The 21,246-nt window shown below is 44.9% G+C and overlaps 1 protein-coding gene across 3 annotated transcripts in view; it reads right to left on the minus strand.

The window, feature by feature from the left end:
* Cdkl3 (cyclin dependent kinase like 3) overlaps nt 1-21,246 on the minus strand; it is an 86,265-nt gene that overhangs the window by 6,088 nt on the left and 58,931 nt on the right. Inside the window, exon 13 of one of the 3 annotated variants that reach the window (XM_052757906.1) lies at nt 13,062-13,164. The exons of 1 other annotated variant lie outside the window; for it this stretch is intronic. In XM_052757906.1, coding sequence (XP_052613866.1) covers nt 13,096-13,164 — 69 coding nt within the window. In that variant the 3' untranslated portion in view covers nt 13,062-13,095. Of the gene's footprint in view, nt 1-13,061; nt 13,165-20,980; nt 21,246 lie in introns of those variants that run through there. One more of the 3 variants, XM_052757905.1, reaches the window with a different exon arrangement.

Genomic DNA, 21,246 nt, shown 5'->3' on the forward strand with positions numbered 1-21,246 from the left:
CTTTCTTTGTGGCAAGTTGGCCACTGGGCAAGAAAATGCCCTTGTCTGGACTGCTGACAGTATGCTGTCCAAAGTAGACAAGCAGGACACAAAAGAAAGAACTGCCTAACTTTGCCAAGACAAGGTAGGAAGGCCGTTTAGAAAATCCTGCTTCACAGATGAGACTCTCCGATATACTAGGCCTGTAGGACAAAGATGGATGCCCCAACATTGCAGAGGAACCTTAGGTGACTGTCCAGGTAGCCAACTGTTTCAGTCATTTCTCACAATTTTTTGGAAGTTGCTTGTTAGCACTTGCTGCTTACTTAGGTAATATTATTTCCTTCTCGGGTCTCTGAGGGAGTTGAAGATTAGGTAGTTATAGTTTTCCTTGTTAACAAATTCAGAAAATAAACTCACTAAAGATGTGTAAAGTATAAGATAAAGATAGTTTTGGGTTGGTAATACAAGTTAGGACAGAGAGTGAATTAGGTACAACACTTTGGACTCACCAAAATAGGATAAATAATGGAGTATTTTCTCTGAATTTGTCAAATGTTTATGGACTGCACATTGTTAATGTAACTCTTGATTGTATATATTATATATACTTATTGTACTTATTGTATATAGTTTTTCTTATATTAGTTGTAACCTTCTTTTATTATTTTAGACAAAAAAAGGGAAATGTAGTGATATATTGTGTACCCTAATAAACTTGCCTGGGGATCGGGGGACAGAGCCAGCCACTAGATTAGACATAGAGACCAGACAGTGGTGGCACAGACCCTTAATCCTATCATACGTGAGGCAGAAATCTGTCTGGATCTCTGAGTTCAAGGCCACACTGGAAACAGAGACAGGCAGTGGTGGCACACACCTTTAATCCCAGTACTGGGAAGCCTTTAATCCCTGAAGTGACGGCAGGGCAGAGAAAGATATAGAAGGCATGAGGAAACAGGAACTAAAGCAGTTCAGCTGAGACCCTTTCTGGTGAGAACTCAGAGGCTTTCAGTCTGAGGAAACAGGATCGGCTGAGGAGTTGGCGAGGTGAGGTTGGTTGTGGCTTGCTCTGTTTCTCTGATCTTTCAGTTTTTACCCCAGTATCTGGCTCTGGGTTTTTTATTATAAGACCACCTAAGATTTGAACAACAGTAATTAATGTGGGAGGGCCCAGCCCATTGTGGGTGGAGTCACCCCTGGGCTGGTGGTCCTGGGGGTATAAAAAGGCAGGCCAAGCAAGGTGTGCGGAGTAAGCCAGTAAGCAGCACTCTTCCGTGACCTCTGCAATCAGTTCCTGCTTCCATGGTTCTGCCTTGAGTTCCTGCCCTGACTTTCCTGGAAGATGGACAAGTTGCAGGATGAAATGAACCCTTTCCCCCAATTTGCTTTTGGTCCTGGTGTTTATCATGGCGATAGAAACCCCAACTAAGACACTGTCTTTAGATTATTTCTATTTAGCATGAATTAAACATGCTGTGATCCCCTAGTTTCAGAGAGGAGTGCTGTCAGTGTCGGAATAAGCTCAGAGATTTTGGACACTGAACCCAGCACCAGATAATCACCATTTTGAGAATATTCGCTTATACTCTTTGATGTCTTGTCTTATCCTTAATATATCATTTTCTAATCCTCAAGACACTATGATATTCAGTCAGGGTCATAGGCCGAGTGCTGATTAGGTAGAAAGCCCTGTAAAGAACAAGAGAAGCCGAAGTTGAAGCGCTCTGAGCAGACAGTGGAAGGTGAGGAGAAATGCACACATAACTAGACACTGCTCGGCCCAGGCTTGACTGAGATGGCTGATGGGCGAAGAGAATGCCACACACGAAGCTGAGCTGTTACTGGGCACATGAGTCTCTGGAAACAATCGCCAGTAGTTCTTTTTCTCACAGCACTGCTGTGAGCTCCAAACACAACTAATCCTGCCCTCTACCTAAAGAGTGATCACTGAAAAATTATGTGTATTTTCAAACATGCATAATATGTATATATGCATATATAATTAAACAAATGTAACATGTATAATTTCAAACACCTATAAAGGTCATAATTACTCACTAATTTATGTAATATAGTGAATAGTATAATGACTCCATTTCCCCAGGCAAGGCCCCATTATCTGGCTCCATAATCATCAAACTCAAAGCCATTATTACTTTTCTGCATCCTCTGTGACACTCATCCTGGGATATTCTGAAGTAAATCCCATGCATTAGAATCTCATTTGTAAATATTTACTATATGTCACTAAAACATAAAATTTTGCCAAGCATTGGTGGCACATGCCTTTAATCTCAGCCCTTGGGAGGCAGAGACAGGCAAATCTCCGAGTTTGAGGCCAGCCTGGTCTACAGAGTGAGGTCCAGGACAGCCAGGGCTACACAGAGAAACCCTGTCTCAAAAAACAAAACAAAAACAACAACTCCCCCCATCAAAACAAACAAACAAAGGATAAAATATAAAATTTCAATCTGGTCACTTCTATACTTAAATTAATAGCTGCATCATATCCAGCTGTTTTAATTTTAGGCAGCAAACAAAACACTGAAGAAGGGACAGCTGTAAGGTGCAGGCCAGAGAGCCCGTCTCCCTGTGGACGAAACCTGACTGCTTCAGACTGCAGGGCTTTTCAAAATCTGCATAGACTTTTCAGGTTCATCATCCCCATCTAAAACCCACAAATGCCCCAATTTTGCACTTTGGGATGAGGGGTGCTCAACTCTGCCCAAATCCCCATAGGCATTCATTTAAATGAAGGGCATGTCAGATCTGTTGCTCGGACCCCAGGCTGGGTTATGAGATTTCAGGAAGTCCAGTGTGTGTTACCGTCTACACTGGGTTGGGAAGTCATGGGGACACACTCACCACAAAAATATTAGAGTGTCTGTCTCTTCGTGAGCAATCCCCTTTGTGACACCATGCCATGGTGACACACATTACCTCAGAGTGACACACACAGCCCAGGAATGTGAGCAGCACAGAGGGCAAGGGCGTCACATGTGCATCCAGAACACAGGTAAGAAGCAGCAGTCTGTGAGAGCTTTGCACTGTCCAATTTTGTTGGTTTCTGTCTCCTTGGAACTAGGAACATGCACTTATTTGGCATGTAATAACAGTGCCATTCATGAGGAATAGAAGACAATCATGCACATAAAGGGTTTTAGTTGTGATACAGTTCCCATACTCCTTGCAAGGATTGGTAAGTGAGCCCTAAATAAGTCTGTTCATGAAGCACCTGAAGATCCATGTGCAAAAATTTCTCTAGAACAAATTCCCATTTCTTCTGTTTGTTTTGAGACATGGTCTCACTAATCTAGGCTTCTCTGGAATTTATTACATAACTCAGGCTGGTCTTGAACTCATGACAATCCTCCTGAGTGCTGGGATTGCAGGAATGGGCCACAACACCTGTCCAAATTCTAGGTTTAAAGTTGTAGAGTGGAGCAGCTAACTGGTTTTCATGCTTCCTATCCTGCCCTTCATACCAAGTTGTCTTCCTAATGCACATATCTGGTCCTGCCACTTCATTAATAGGCATCTAATGCTTCCACTGCCTTCTAAGATTCTCTCACTTCCTTAACACGGCACCCAAAGTTCTCTGTGATCCACCCCGGACTTACAGAAGAGCCCACTGCTCTCTGCCCGCCGCACACTCTAGCCTCCTGCCAAGCAAAGCTTTCACATCAGAGCCATGTTTTCCCACTGAAGTAAACCACTGAATTCATTCCTAGAACAAAGAACAGGATAGCGCAGTATTTAAAAGCTACCCTTCGTGTCAGACTGGATTGAATCCTGCCTGCGTCATTCATCAACTGTGTGTCTCTGAGAAAAAAATCACTTCATCTGACACAAATCTCTCCAGCTCTAACCTGGGATAATGATAAACGATAACACACATCTCAGTGAGTTGAGGAGGGTTCAGTTGGATCAGGTAGGTACATGCTTAGCCTAACATCCCCACACATCCAGCCTACAATAACTCATTACCTGTGTTAAATCCACCTGCTGCCCAAGCTTCAGCTCAGCTGACTCGCTATGGAGCCTTTCCAGCACCCACAGCCCCCAGAATCTCATGGCTCTTTCACACCTTTCTCAGCCTACTTCCTGCCTCCTTATAAGTATTTATAGACACAACTGCTGTGGAACAATCTCTGCACACTGTAAATATGCATTATTCTCACTGGTTAATAAAGAGCTGACTGGTCTATAGGTGGGCAGGTAGAAAGCTAGACTAGGAGGATGCCGGGAAGAAGGGTGGAGTCTCAGGAGCTGCTAGCTGGACTCGGAAGCAGCAGCATGCAAAGTACATAGATGAGGTAAATGAGCCACGGGGCAGCACATAGGTTAACAGAAAGAGGTTAATTTAAGTTATCAGAGCTAGCTAAAAACAAGCCCAAGCTATCTGCCGAGCTTTCCTAATTAATAAGAAGTCTCCATGTGATTATTTGGAGTGGCTGGTGGAACAGAGCCGACCGACAATTCCGACAAAAACTCCGCCTACACACTACTGAATCCCTGCCCTTTGTTACATGCTATAAGAAAAAAGTTGAGGAAACTTTGATCCTTAACTATAGAAGATCTAATTAGCAGACAGACACCAGGACTTGGGCACAATTCACCGGTTTGCTGAATGAGGCGGTGACTCACTGTCGTCTCTGTGACGTTTAGTTGTCCTGAGATTCTCTTCATGACACAATCTCAGTCAGAGCTACATTTCAAATAGGGACTGTTTCTCCTCCTATCAGGCAGAGTTTATTTCCCCCAAAACAGTGACTTACAGTTGACCAAAGAAAAGCTCCGTGAACTGTCAAGGGAAAGCATCATAGTGGTGTCAGGTTCACAGGATACCATCAACTCTGACCTTCCCATTCTCAAAGCTTTCACCAAAGAAAGACACAAAGTGTTGGAGTTACAACACAGCAGAGGGCTAAAATCACCACCAGCCTCCCTTGACTGATGATACAGTTGTAATGTGTTCTCTTGGTGTATACATGACACTGAGAACAGGCGGTGTCGTCTACACAGCTATGCTGCACCTCACACCCCCATATCCTGTCTACAGACAGTCAAAGTTATGAGGTAAAGGGCTGCGTTGGGCTTCAGCTACAGCATGCCAGTAATCCTACCTGCTGCGGGAGTCCTATACCTTACATTAAATGATGCCCTGTCACTACCGGGTGCTCAGTGTCATCAAGACTTCAAGCAAGGTTGTTCAAGCTCCGCCTCACCCAAATACCATAAGATGACACCCACAACGCCTACCACAAGAGGAAGCGATGCACCTGGACAGCATATTTTGACCGTGTGACTTGAGTGCATGTCATCAAAGTGACATCTCATGAAGTGACTTCCCTGGGCTGGCAGAGAAGAAGTAGCTTGCCTGCTGGGCACAGCTGCCCACTCTTTTCCTGCTGCTGCCTCCATGCCAGGCTGGTTGGCCACTGTGGCCTGGGGAGGGTCTGCCTGGTTGCCTCACTCCATCTCCAGATTTCTAGCTCTGCCAGGAACTATGGGAGAGGAGGCTTTAGCTAATTATGGCCAGTTCTGTTTCTGAACATAGTCTGTTTCTAAAACATGGAAGTCAAACAATGAGCTCTTGTAAGGACGGGTCATTCTCAGAAAGCTAGACTCACTGGGGAGCACCACACATCTCACATTCCAACCACAGTATCAAACAATGACCAGCTTTCCTTCATTCCCTCCCTCCCTCCTTCCCTCCTTCCTTCCTTCCCTCCCCTCTCCCTCCTTCCCTCTCTCCTCTCCTCTTCTCTGCTTATCCTCCTCCTCTCTCCTCTCCCTGTCTCCCCCCACCCCCCACTTTCTCTCAAGTAGCACAGTCTGGCCTAGAACTAAGTACCGAAGGGTGACTTTGATTCTCCTGCCCAGGACTAGGATTACAGGTGCGGTCACCATGCCCAATTTATTGGGTGCTGCAAGTCAATTCCAGGGTCTCATGCATGCTAGTCAAGCACTCTACCAACTGAGCCACATCTACAGCCTCAAACAATGTGTTTTCCATGGTTTTAGATTGCTTTCATTTTATTATACTTAGCAGTGGAATATGTAAAGAATGGCATGTGACCAAGAATTCAGCTGAGACTCCAGGTGCCTTGCTGTGAACAGTATGACGTTGCCGTGGACACCGCTTCTAGCTGTACCTGTAGCGGCCTTGTCTCTTCCTGTTCATTTCTGTTTTTTTCAAACAAGAGAAAAAAAAAAATCAAACTGCCACAAAACACCACAGTGCTTACAGTGGGATCAAATTAGCAAGATTGTATCATGGCCTGGCAGAGGATGCCTCATTGCAACAGCCAGATGGTAGGTGAGAACCTGAACAGCCCCCTGATGGGTCAACAGAGGGAAGTCTCCTTACAGTTACCAAATTTAAACGGCTGAGAGATGAGGCTGCCTGTTCTGTTAAAACACCTCCGCGCAGCACTCATTCACTTTCAGCGCGTTATCTCATTTGCTCAATACCTCAGTCTTCTCAGCCCACACCCTTCTTAGTTTTGTGGAAGAGCAAGAATGGTAAGCCTGTGCAAATCAGTATTTGTTTAGCGTACTGTTTGTCTTACTTGATACAGTAACTACGGAGACATCTGATGAGCTGGGAATGAGACAAGACATTAAAGGGGCCTTTTTACAGAACCAAAGCAGGAAAACCAAACCACAGTATCTGACATGCATCGCATCAGAGATGTACAAAGCAGGCATCTGTGGAAATGGCTGTTGGCTCTCACACGCCATGTGAAGTGTGGAATCACAACCTACCCCATGGGATGAACCAGCTACTTTGTGCTTACAGTGACATCTTCAGCCTCAGATATGTTCACTGGAACCTCACTCAGGGCTTCACGGGACTGCCCATGACCAACTTAAAAAGACTAAAAGGCACTGGATTCCAACAGAATGTCAAACATGACACATGAGAAACTTGGAAACTTAAATGCTGACTAGAGTTTTGATGGTTTAAAACAATTTGTAGTTGTGATAAGCAATTACATGTTTTTTTTTTTTTTTTTTTCTTCGAGACAGGGTTTCTCTGTGTAGCTTTGCGCCTTTCCTGGTACTCGCTTTGGAGACCAGGCTGGCCTCAAACTCACAGAGATCCGCCTGGCTCTGCCTCCCGAGTGCTGGGATTAAAGGCATGCGCCACCACCGCCCGGCGCAATTACATGTTTTTAAAGACACACTTAACTTTTAGAGATACATTTCAAAATATTTAGTGAAGAACTATATGATACCTAGGATGTGTCTCAAAATAATACAGAGAGAAGGAAATGCCTAAGAGAGTAAAGGGGACAAAAACTGACCGTGTGTGGACAATTGTTAAGGCTACATGGTGAAGGAGTGGGCTCCTCCCTGATGTATTGGTCAGGAGGGCCCCTGAGATTCCCCCAAAGCAATACAGACGTTTGCTTCTGCTGTTGACTGACCCTCAGAACTAGATGATAAGACCCTACAAGCTTTGGTCACAGAACTTAAGAGAAACTAAACTGAAATGGGCTGGAAGCTTCCTCTTTGCTGGCTAGAGTGCCAGAAGGCGCTATACACACCGCTGGGGACCCTGTGTGTAAAGCTACTAAGGAGCCTGGCAAGGTGAGCTCACGGTGCGACAGTGGTAAGTCTGTTACGGGATCACCAAGTGCTTTTTGACTGGACTTGAGGCCCACTCCACAGGAGTAATTCACATCTGGTATTGTAAATCCAGTCAAGATCCCATAGCTGGGGAGGTCTTCGGCCCCAGTGGGGAAGTGCCGATAGTTGTTTTTTCTAAGTGGACATGATATGTCTTCTACGTAGCTATGTTTATGCCCGCAGGATAATGCTCCTGTCAGCTTTGGGCAGAGAAGCTTTTTTCTTTCCCTGTAGTCAGCAGTGTCTGCAGAGGCTCATAACTGGTCCAAAGCATGGAGAATAAATGAAGATTGAGTGGTAAGCCATACATGGGACATCGATATCACCCCTTCCAAAGCTAAGGAGACATTGCGGAAGGAGGGGTGGGAACAATGTAAGAAAGGCACTTTGCGGCCTGCCATGGCTGCTGCACTCTGGAGCTCACAGTAGGTGAGACCTGCCTGCACAAGAGCTACACACGACTGGACCTGTCAGCACCTGTCAGGGGAGGGGCAAGGGTTCACAGGGCCCTACCCTTCTGCTTCCTGAGGATGTTCCGTGCCATTAATGGTGGATGGGGAAAGAAACATTTCCTCAGTGGTGTGCCCGCTAGTAAGGTGCACGTGCTCCTATAAACAACCCTAACAAAATTCACCAGATCACACACGCACACACAAAGACATGGAAATAGAAGGGGGTCTAGTTGGGAAGAGGGAGGCAATTATCAGGCATGGGTAATAGGGGTGACTATGATAGAAACACATTATGTATACATATGAGAATGTTACAGTGAAATCCATTATTACATGGAATGAACAGAGGTAAGTAAAACATTCTTAAAAGCTTTGTGGTAAGTACATGGGATGGGTCATTATGAGATTCTATTTTCTTCAGCATGTATGATTTACCCACAGTAAAAAGTTTTTAAAATCTTGGAGGATTGGATGCATAAATTAAAACTGGATACAAACAATCTTGTCATATTCCATCACACACACACACACACACACACACACACACACACACACACACAAACACACACACACACACAAACACACACACACACAAACACACAAAGGGAGAGGGAGAGAGAGAGAGAGAGAAGTTGCAAATGTACCACATTATACCATTATTAAAATGCCAGCCTGGTCTAAAGAACAAGTTCCAGGACAGCCAGGTCTACACAGAGAAACCCTGTCTTGAAAAAAACAAAAACAAAAAAGCTACACACAGCTTGGTGCTTAAAAGCACCGCTCTTCTTGCACAGGACCTGGTTTCAGTTCGAAGTCCCACACCGGGTGCCTCACAACCACCTGTAACAGCAGTTCCAGGGGATCTAACGCCCTCTTCTGTCTACCCTGAGCATCCCCGTGCACATACACAGATACACACAATTAAAAATAAAATGACAACACATATGCCAAACAACACAACCTACGTAAGTTTTTGCAGGCACGTGCACATACAGGCAATCTTAGACCCAAACACAGGGATGCTGCCCAGTCCCAGTTCCAGCCAGTCAGGGCTTCACAGTGAGACCCTGGTTCAACAAAATTTAGTTAAAATGCATTTAACTTAGACACATGACATCGTAATATGACTTGCTTTTGTTTTTGATTTATTTTTACTTTAAAACCTTTATCGCGTTTTATTTATTGTGTGTGTGTGTGCACATGCCACAGTCCACATATGAAGGCCAGAGGACAACTTAGAGTCAGTTCTTGCCTCCCATATGGGCCCCAGAGATTGAACTAAGGTTGTCAGGGTTGGTGGCAAATACCATGTTGCTGCCCCAGAGCATATCATTAAATTTTTATGTATGTGAGTGTTTCCTTGAATGTGTGTCTGTGCACCACGTGCGCACCTGCTACCCGTGGAGGTTCGAGGAGGGTGCTGGGTCCCCCGGGGCTTTCTAGGGATACTTTTTCTTTTTAATAAAATAGTGTGTGTGTGTGTGTGTGTGAGAGAGAGAGAGAGACAGAGACAGAGACAGAGAGAAACAGAGACACAGACAGAGAGAGGAGACACACACAGAGGAGAGAGAGAGACTGAGACAGAGAGAAAGAGAGAGAGAGAGAGCTCATGTGGGCACTAGGAATCCAACCTGGTCCTTTGAAAAAACAGCTGTCACCTGCTGAGCCAACTCTCCAGTTCACTAAATTTTTTTTTTTTTTTTTTTGAGACAGTGTATCTCCGTGTAGCCCCTGGAACTCACAGACATCTTCCTGCCTTTGCCTCTTAAGTGCTGGGATTAAAGATGTGCGCCACCACTGCCTGGCTCCCCTAGATTAAATATTTTACACTGATTTATACAAGCCCATTTCTTTGCAAGTATAATACATTTTTGATGAGATACTCTGCTATCCTCAACTTTGACATAGCTCCCCTTTCTCATAACTATATTTTTATGAAAAATGTAAGCTCTATTCATGTGCATAGCTGTAATTGCAGTTGATTTTCACTGTGTAGAAATAACCATTCATTAATATATTTGTTGATGAACTGTTGCAACGTTTACAGATGTTGCTATAATAAACACTGCTGGGAACATCATCACACTCTTTGGGAGCCGGTGCGCAAGGCTTTCTTTAAGGTGGACCAGGCTTCAGCATTCGATGCCAGGTTGTTTTCCAGAGAGGAGGGTTCACACGCCACTCCCACCAGCAGCACACTGTTTCCAGCTGCCCTGTCTCATCCTTCACTGGCACCATGTGCCAATGACTAGTCCTTGCCAAGTGGGTGAGAATGAAAAGCGGAATCCACAATTTTCATATCTACTTTTCTGCTTTCTAATAGAGTCCTTTCTTGATATTGGCCACTCACCTTTCTTTCATTATTGGAGGTGTTTTGTTTTTAAAGAAAGGATCTCCTGTGTAGCCCTTGACTGACCTTGCTGTGCAGTCCAGGCTGGCATGGACCTTGGAGATCTGCCTGCCTCTGCCCCTGAGTACGGTGATGGTCACCGTGCCCAGCCCATCGACTCCCCTTTTAGTACTTCACTGTACTCTAAAGATTAATGTGTTAATTCTAAGTTTCAAGTAGTGACTTTTCCATTCTTTCTATGGATCTGCAATGAAGAAGAACCACACACTTAAAGTTTTTGGAGTTTTTTTTTTAAGTGTAGGTGTGTTTGGTTGGCATTGTTTATCTGTGAACCACTTTCCTGCGGTGCTGAACAGTCCAGGAGTGAGCGCTGGATCCTCTGGGACTGGAGGGAGACATTTGTGAGCTACCATTCAGATGCAGGGAATTGAACCCCAGTCCTCTGCAAGAACAACCAGTGTTTCTAACCGCTGGGCCCATAAATAACCATAAAATTTTTTTTTGTTTGGTTGATTTTGGGGGTTTTTTTGAGACAGGTTTTTTTGTTTGTTTGGTTCTGAGTTTTTTGTTGTTTGTTTTTCTGGTTTTTTAAAATTTAATTTTCGAGACAGGGTTCCTCTGTGTAGCCCTGGCTGTCCTGGAACTTGCTTTGTAGACCAAACTGAACTTGAACCCCAGAGATCTGCCTGCTTCTGCCTCCACCTCCTGAGTGCTGGGATTAAAGGTGTGCTCCACCACTATCAGCAGATGACTATAAAATTTAACAGTTCAATTTGCCCATCATTTCCCCCTTCTCTTTTAAGAAATATGTATCTACTTCAAAGCATTCAATGTATTTTAAGACCAGTTAAATGACTCAGCAGGTAAAGTCATTCCCTAAGCAAGCCTGATTGACTGCTTGAGTTTGATCTGGAGCCCATCATGGAAGGACACTCTTGAAAGTTCTCCCTCTGACCTACACACACACACACACACACACACACACACACACACACACACACGCGCGCGCGCGCACACACGCACACGCACACGCACACGCACGCTCTCTCCTCTCTCTCTCACACATACATACATACACACACACACAAATGCACACTCTCTCACACAAAGATTCTCTCTCTTTCTCACATACATACATACACACACACATACACACGTGGTCTAGATTTTCATTTTAAAGTTTTCAGGTTTCTCCATTCACAATTCTTAATACATACTTGGTGTTTCTAAGGAAGAAAAAGCCCAGTTTCTCTGTCCTTTTACTATAGTCCAGTCCCACTTTTAAGGGTGTGGCATCTTCCCGGTGATTGGGATTATCAATGGCTAAGTTTCTGAGCATGAATGGGCCTGTTCTCTCTTCATCAGTTACACTGGCTTATTTTCCACCCTTTCATCACTTCAGCAATGTCTTAATTACAACTTCAAAACTGTCTTCAGTCTAGTTAGACAAGTTCTTCTACTCTGGTTTTTATGATGTGCTGGCAGCTCTCAGTCCTTGGCTGTTCTGTATGAGTTCTAAAATAGTCCAGATCCCCACACAAACTGCTAGGTTTTATTAACACGCCCTGTGAGATGCTGACACCTTTTTGACATTGAGTTCCTGTTGAAGAAGGAAGGAGGATGCTCAGGGAACCCTTCTCTTCTTGCTGATCCCTTGATATATGTCCGGTATTTCAGTGGGTTTCAGTGTAGATCCCTTTTGAGATTCATGAGCTTTTCTTCCATTTCTATTGAAGTGGTTTTTTTCTTTTAACCAGAAACAGATATTGAACTACTTTTTCCTGCAGTGATTAATATAAATGTGCCTTTCCTTCCCTCCTTCCCCTCTTCTTCCCTCCCTTCCTTCATTTCTTAAGATAGGGTCTTTTGTAGCCCAGGCTGGCCTGGAAGTGGCCAAGGATAACCTTGAACTTCTGATCCTCCTGCCTCTACCTCCTGAGTGCTCAGGTTATGGTGTATACCCCGGGCTTATTGAGTGTTGGGCATCCAAACGCCAAGGCCTCATGCATGTCAGGCAAGCATTCCACTGAGTCATACCCCTAGTCCTGGATTTCTCTTCAGTCTTTCCTTAATAGTCATGGCCTTCTCAGGAGGCAGAGCCAGGCGGATCTCTGTGAGTTTGAGGCCAGCCTGGGTTACAGAGTGAGTTCCAGGAAAGGCGCCAAAGCTACACAGAGAAACGCTGTCTCGAAAAAACAAAAAACAAAACAAAGCAAAACAAAAAAATAGTCCTGGCCTTGATCTTTCGAGTGTTATAGGCCACCATCATCACCCCTGATACTCTCTCGTATTTAGAGTCAAGTCACTTACTTTTTGGCAGGAACACCAGGGAAATAATGCTATAATGCTGCTCTCCTTGCTGCACATTGTCCAATGTTATATCATGTTTTATTTTTATTTACATGCATGTCTGTTGTGCTCACATGCATGATGGTGCCCTCAGACTCCAGAAGAGGGGGTCACAGGTACACTCAGGTCCTCTGCAAGAAGGGAGCGTTCTTAACCAATGGGCATCTCTTTAGCCCTTAGTTTACCCTATATTAAGCATGCTCACTTTGATAAAGTTACAGATGCCTTCTAACATTGTCTCTGCACAAATCACCCATTTGTGAATGGATTCATAGATACTCACTGTTATGCGGGAGCGAGTCTACTCCAATCTTGTAACTGTGATTATTTTAGTACCCCATATTTGGCTATTGGGAGCTCCTTCTGGTTGGCTTCTGTGTCCTTTTGATATGCCTGCATAATTTATTTAGTTACTCATGCTTTCTGGCACAAAACATTTCCACTCTATCTAATAAAAACATGACTTCATTCCATAATACATTTGCCCAACCCTTTCCTAGAACATACATGTAATTTCAGAACTAACACATATGGATGTGGAACAAATTTACAAACCAGAGTGCAACAGTAACACATATTCTTTTCTTCTTTAGCCTTACAGTATCTAGGCAAAATGTTCTTTCCCAAACTCACTTAGATTAGTCTCTTTTGGGCCAGCTAAATAGCATGGTGGGTTAAGGCGCTGCCAAGCCTGACAACCGTGTTCCATCCCCAGGACCCATATTGTGGAAGGAGAGCACTGGCTCCTGCCACTGGTCCTCTGACCTCCAAATCAATGTTGTGACATGGGCATGTGCACAACACATATACATGTGCACACTTGAAGTAAGATAAAATGTTGTCCTCTGATCTCATGTGCAGGAGCATGCACACACACACACACACACACACACACACACACATACACACACACACACAAAATAGATTAGAGTATAATAAATGAAAAAGATTGGCCTTTTTCTTCTCAGCATGACCATGTCAGTCAATAATTTGGTTAATTTGTTAGTACTGGTCTTCTGTGTAGAGTCCTTTCCTACCACACATATACACACACACCTGGTGCAAATCAGTTCAGCAGGAGAACAGTCTGTGTGTTGTGTGTGCTGTTCACATGTGTGTGCATGTACACACACAGACTGGGTGTTTCCCTCAATCACTTTCCACTGTATTCTCCTGAGATATGCTTTCCCTGGGGCCACAGATCCACATTTTTTTTAAAAAATGAAGGTTAAAATAAAGATATGTAAGTGGTCACCAAGGTATGGTACCTGCACAACATCGATGATTGTTAGGAAGATGAACACATTTCAAAACCACAGTGAGAGCCCTCACCCATTCACAACAACCACCATCAGAAGAGCAAACCACAGTGAGAGCCCTCACTCATTCACAACAACCACCATCAGAGGAGCAAACCACAGTGAGAGCCCTCACCCATTCACAACAACCACCATCAGAGGAGCAAACCACAGTGAGAGCCCTCACCCATTCACAACAACTACCATCAGAGGAGCAAACCACAGTGAGAGCCCTCACCCATTCACAACAACCACCATCAGAGGAGCAAACCATAGCCAGTGCTGGTGAGGAAGCGGGGACACAGACATAAAGTTGTTTCAGAAAAACATAACTTGAATGGATTTGTTATCAGAGTAAGGAGAGGAATCGGTGAAGACGTTCTAAGCCATTTCACTGTGCCTGAAGAGTAGAAATGCAAATTATATTAAGCCTTGATAATCAAAGACACACATGAAGAGGGGCAGTTCCACAAGGAGAGAAGACAAATCTCAATTTCATGCACCTAATACGAAAGCCTTAATGAAGCTTGAAAAGAAACAGGGATGGCAAGATGGATCAGTGGAGAAAGGTGCTTGCCACCAAGCCTAATGGCCCGAGTTCAATCCCCAGGACCCACATGGTGGAAGCAGAGAACCAACTCCCACAAGCTGTCCTCTGATCTCCATATGCACACAGACCCAACATAAAAATTAAAGATGTAAAAAAAAGTTTTAAAATAAACAGATAAGCCCACAATCATACTTGGAATTTTTAACACACAGCCCCGAAAACTGTTAGAGTAAGCACATGTCAAATGATCAAAAGTGACATAAAGCCCGGAAGAAGGCAATTCCACTCTTGTCAAATGGGTACTGCACTCAGAATACATGAGTTTTTCAAGTTTAAGTTTAAGCACTCACTGTATATTGGTATTTAAACCAAATAAAATACATTTCAAAGAATAAAAATACTCCAGAGCAGAGTCTCTGACCATGCTCTAATTATAAATATCAGCTTCAAATGTTCCTATGTGCCTGAAAACTGGGAAATGAATCTCCAAATAACACATGATTCAGAGAAGTTACTGAGGCGGAAACTAGGAAATATTTTCACTGAGTAATAATGAAAATAACATATATTAAACCTTGTCGCTGGGCGGTGGTGGCGCATGCCTTTGATCCCAGCACTCGGGAGGCAGAGGCAGGTGGATATCTATGAGTTAAAGGCCAGCCTGGTGCACAGAATGAGATCCAGGACAGGCACCAAAACTACACATAGAAACCCTGTCTTGAAACACCAAACCAAAACAAAAACCTTGTCTGATGAAGTTAAAGGTGTTCCTAGGGGCAAATTCATGGCATCAATGTGTTTCTTATTAACAGAACTGAGCAGCAGCTGTTAGTCAATGAAATCAGTCAGGTGTGATGGTGCATACCTTTGGTTTCAGTGCTTAGAAGGACAACAGTGTAAGGCCAACCCGGGCTACACACTGAATTTAAGGTCAGTCTAGGCTATAAGAGTAAGACAGAGGGGGCGGGGAATCAAAATAGAGCAGGAGAAAATAATAAAGCAGAGCAGACACCAAGGTGTAGAAAACAAGCACAATAGAGACAATCACTACTCAAAAAGTGATGAAGAACTTAGAAAACTCACAAATTACAATATTCTGGGCATTTGTGTGTTTTGTTCTTGAGACTGGGTTTTTCTGTGTAGCCTTGACTGTCCTAGAACTCAATCTGTAGACCAGGTTGGCCTCGAACTCAGAGATCCACCAGCCTCTGCCTCCTGAGTGCTAGGATTAAAGGTGCGAGCCACCGCCGCCGCCCAGCATATTATGAATAATTTTATGCTGATAATTTTTCTTTATTTTATATGTATGGGTGTTTTACTTGCATGTATGTATGTGTACCACATGTGTACCTGGTGTCCATGGAGACCAGAAGACTGCATCAAATCCCTTGGAACTGTAATTAGGGATGGTTGTGAACCACCATGTGGGTGCTGGGAATCAAACTGGAGTCCTCTAGAAGACCATGGAGTGCATACACTTAACCACTGAGCCATTTATTTTAGATCACAGCACAGGACTACTAGTCTATGTCACATAGCTGTAGCCTCAGACCAGGCCAGTGTTAATACTGGCTTTCATCTGAGCTTGAGCTTCTCACACATGGAGGCTCGTCCTCTCCAATTCAGCTCATCCATGTGACCACACAGTTTTCTGCTCTCTTCTCTACTTGATACTCCCCTGGATGCTCCGACACACCAGCACAGCTGTGCTAGCAGTGGGACTATTGACACCCAAGTATTACATAGCATCACTGAATTCTAGAAGTTTGTGTAGGATTAGCACATAGACTTATGAGGGGAGGAGAGGGAAGGGGATAGTGGAGAGGGGAAGGGGATGGTGGAGAGGGAAGGGGATGGTGGAGAGGGAAGGAGAGGGAAGGGGATGGTGGAGAGGGAAGGAGAGGGAAGGGGATGGTGGAGAGGGAAGGAGAGGGAAGGGGATGGTGGAGAGGGAAGGGGATGGTGGAGAGGGAAGGAGAGGGAAGGGGATGGTGGAGAGGGAAGGGGATGGTGGAGAGGGAAGGAGAGGGAAGGGGGTGGTGGAGAGGGAAGGGGATGGTGGAGAGGGAAGGAGAGGGAAGGGGATGGTGGAGAGGGAAGGGGATGGTGGAGAGGGAAGGGGATGGTGGAGAGGGAAGGAGAGGGAAGGGGATGGTGGACAGGGAAGGAGAGGGAAGGGGATGGTGGAGAGGGAAGGAGAGAGAAAGAGATGGGGAAGAAAGAATGGAGAGACAAGGGGAGAAGAGGGAGGGAGGGAGGGAGCTTTCACCAAGAGAACTTCATTTAATTGATGGGTTTTTTATCATGGAAATAAGAGATGTAACCAAAGTTACACAAAATTTTCAGATAATTGTTTTTAAAAGATTTATTTTTACTTTTGATTATGTGTCTGTGTGTATACATGCACACACAGGTGCCCTTGGAGGCCAGAGGAGCACAAGCCTCCAGGTGTGGGTGCTGGCAAACAGTCTTGTCCTCTGCAGGAGCACTATGTGCTCTGACGAGCTGAGCCGCTTCTCCTCTCCACATCCCCAGGGACTGAGTTACGTATTTGGATTTTCAAGACAGGATTTCTCTGTATAACAGCCCTGGCTGTCCTCTGTAGACCAGGCTGGCCTCGAACTCACAGAGATATGCCTGCCTCTGAGTGCTGAGATTAAAGGCTCTTACCACCATTGCCCGTCAATTTTTTTCTTTTTTAAGAAAAGGACACTTCATTTAGTAGTGGGAACTGAACCTTGGACTCTGACATGTTAGCCAAGCACTCTCCCACTGAGATATACTCCCAACCCTAAGGGATATTTTCAGTATCAGTTGAACTTTGCAACTGGGTGTGATAGCACATGCCTATACTGTTAGCACTTGGGAGGCTGAGGCAGGAAGATCCTAAGTTCCAGGCCAGCCTGGGATACATGATGAGACCTTGTCTCAATAAATCTTATCAGTAATTTGGCTATTTTGTGTTGTCAAATAACCCTCAAGTTGCAGGAACTCAAGATGAGAGAGAGTCCTGTTTTCTCATGTCAGCTGGGAATCTGCTGCGGCTCTTCTCTGGGCTGAGGGCAACTATGGCTTTCGGCCCTGTGGTTTCTTTGTTCAGGATCCAAGCTGAAGGAGCAACCTCAGTCTAGGACTTGCTGTTCTCAGGTTCCACTATCAAGGATAAAGAGTTGGCAAAAGACGCCATGACCTTCACAGTTGCTGCTCAGATGAGAAACTTGTCACATCCATCCACCTCCCACTGGCCAAGCAAGTCATTGGGCCAAATCTCAGCCTGCTGGAACAGGGGTATTTCTTCTTCCAGTAAGTAGCATCTCTGCTAATCACATGATGGAAGGCAGGCATATGCAATCTTTTTGGGGGAAGGAGTGAATACTTGTGACTAACCATACACAGTCCACTACTCAGCTAGCCTTGGTAAATCAGCACAACCTTGATATGAAGCTGTTAAGATTGCTTGACAAGAAAAGAAACTTGGGCTCCAGGCCCTCTGGTCAGCTAGATGTAGATGCTCTCACATGGGGTCAAATTCATACTGGCAATTTAAAAAAAGATGTAGGAATGATATCTAGAAACTTTGTGGGGAGGGGAGGGTCTCTATGTAGCCCTGGCTGGCCTACAACTCATATGTAGACCAGAGATCTGCTTGCCTCTGCCTCCCAAGTGATCAGGTTAAAGGCATGCACCACCAAGCTTGGCCTAAGAAACATTTTTTTTTTTTGCAGGGGCGGGGGGAAGGGAGCTTTTCAAGAAGGGTTTCTCCGTGTAACAGTTCTGGCTGTCCTGGAACTGTAGACCAGGCTGGCCTTGAATTCACAGAGATCCACCTGCCTCTGTCTCCTGAGTGCTGGGATTAAAGAAGTGTGACACCACAGTCTGGATCTAAGAAATATATTTTTTTAAAGATTTATTTATTTATTTGTTTGTTTATTTATTATGTATACAGTATTCTGCCTGCATGAGTCCCTGCAGGCCAGAAGAGGGCACCAGATCTCATTACAAGTGGTTGTGAGCCACCATGTGGGTGCTGGGAATTGAACTCAGCACCTCTGGAAGAGCAGTCGGTGCTCTTAACCATTGAGCCATCTCTCCAGCCCCCTAAGAAACATTTTTAAGGCATTTATTTTTAGTTATTAGTGTGTGTGTGTGTGTGTGTGTGTGTGTGTGTTCAGGCACGCCACAGCACACAAGTGGAGATCGGAAGATAACCTGCAGGGGTCAGTTCTCTCCTTCCACTATGTGGGCTCTGGGGACTGAAGGCAGGCCATCTGGCTTAGTGGCACGTAAGTGCCTCTGCTCCCAGAGCGGCCCCACTGGCCTGAGGGAGAGCTTTTTAAAATCTTTAGAGCAGACCAAGGCTTCCCTGGATTTTCTGAATCTTCTGTCAGTGTTGTTTTTCCAAGGAATCTGTTCCCTTCTGGGGTCAAATTTATTGGCACAAAGTTTACTAGACACCTTTATGGTTTTTGTTTTTTTGGCTTTTGTTTTTTGTTTTTCCAGACATGGCTTCTCTGTGTAGTTTTGGAGCCTGTCCTGGAACTTGCTCTGTAGACCAGGCTGGCCTCGAACTCAACAGAGATCTGCCTACCCCTGCCTCCCGGGTGCTGGGATTAAAAGCGTGCGCCACCACTGCCTGGTGACCTTTATGTTTTTAACACCATGCTTTGTGGACAGCATTCTGCCTGCATTGTGTCTGCACCACATGAGTGCCTGGTCACCCTCAAGTCCTCATGTCTGTGGAATCTGCAGTTACATCCCGTCATTCCACATACTGCTGAATCTCTCCTCTCCCCGAACCCCCTTTTTTTTTCTTTCAGAGCTGAGGACCGAACCTAGGGCCTTGCGCTTGTTAGGCAAGCACTCTACCACTGAGCTAAAACCCCAACCCCTTCTTTTTCTTCTTTTAGTATTTTTTTTATTTCATTTTTATGTGTATGGATGCATTGCTTGCACGTATATCTGTGCACCACATGTGTGCCTGAGGCTCACAGAATCCAGAAGAGGGCGTTGGATTTCCTGGACCTGAACTTATGGAGGGCTGTAAACTGCCGTGTGGGAGCTGGGTATGGAAACTGGATCCTCTAGAAGAGCACCCAGTGTTCTTAAACAGTGAAACATCTTTATGCACCCCCCATTTTCTTTTTTAAATGACATTTATTTATTTTGTACGTGTATGGTTATGTGCTCAGATGTGTTCTAGGATAACCCATCATGTGGGTCCCGGGGATTGAACTCAGATTGTTAGGATGGCCACAAGGGCCTTCACCTGCTGAGCCATCTGGCTGGCTTTCTCCCATCCACTTTACTTCATTAATTCCTTTAAAAGCAGTTGTATGGTAGCAATCCTTAGAAATGTACTGAGATTTGCTTTATGTTTCCATACAGGATTGTCTCAGTTCAGGGTTTCTGTTGCTGTGATAAAACACTATGCCCAAAAGCAACCTAAGGAGCAAAGGTTTATTTCGTTTCCACTTCCAGGCAACAGTCCATTACTGAGGGAAGTCAGGGCAGGAACCTGGAGACAGGAGCCGACACAGAGACCATGGAGAAGTGCTGCTTACTGCCTTGTTCTTCCTGGCTTGCTCAGCCTGCTTTCTTAGCCTGCCTTCCAGAGGTTCCCCCGTGCACAGTGGGCTTAGCCCTACCACATCAACCACCAATCAAGAAATGTCCCACAGGCCAGTCAGGTGGGGCATTCCTCAATTGAGCTTCCCTCTTCCAAAATGACTCCAGCTGTATCGAGTTGGCACAAACTAGCCAGCACAGTGGTCCATGTGGTAAAGGTTCTATTTGCACTTTTAAAAGTGTAGTTCTTGGGGCTGGAGAGATGCCTCCGTGATTAAGCGCACTGGCTATTCCTGTAGAAGACTGGGATTTTATTCCCAGCACCCACATTAGGTGGCTCACAATCACCTGTTAGTCCAATTCCAAGGGATCTGATGCCCTCTCCCAGCTACTGTGGCACTTCCAGGCAAATATACATGTACATAGACACATAAAGCGCATATAAATAAAAATAAGAATTTTTTAATGTGTATTTCAGCTGTCTGGGTGTAGTATGTATTCTAGAAGCACCTGCTATTCAAACTGGCTGGTTTGTTCAGATCACTTGGGTCCCCACTAACTTTTCTATCACTTGTTTGAAAGGGCGCTGAAGGGGGTGTGGCCTGTAATCCTAGCTACCTGGGAGGCTGAGGCAGGAGCATGAGATCAAAGCCTGTCTAGGCATGAGTTCAAGGGCAGCCTTGGCACTTAATGAGATTCTATTTCTTTCTTTCTTTCTTTCTTTCTTTTTTTTTTTTTTTTTGGTTTTTTCAAGACAGGGTTTCTCTGTGTAGCTTTGGTGCCTGTCCTGGAACTCACTTGGTAGCCCAGGCTGGCCTCGAACTCACAGAGATCCACCTGGCTCTGCCTCCCGAGTTCTGGGATTAAAGGTGTGTGCCACTCCCACCCGGCTGGAGATTCTATTTCAAAAGAAAAGGTTGTCACTGCCGGTAGAGCACTTCTCCAGCATGTGTGAGGCCATGGCTTCAGTGGTCCAAACACAAAGGATTGAACTACGTTATGTTTATGAACTCGGCTGCCAGCATCACTCTGTGCATCTTCAAGCTCTCTTCACAGTGCATC

The sequence above is a fragment of the Peromyscus californicus genome, unplaced genomic scaffold (assembly GCF_007827085.1).
Source record: "Peromyscus californicus insignis strain IS unplaced genomic scaffold, ASM782708v3 Scaffold_3__1_contigs__length_106647218, whole genome shotgun sequence".
Taxonomy (NCBI): Eukaryota; Metazoa; Chordata; class Mammalia; order Rodentia; family Cricetidae; genus Peromyscus; species Peromyscus californicus.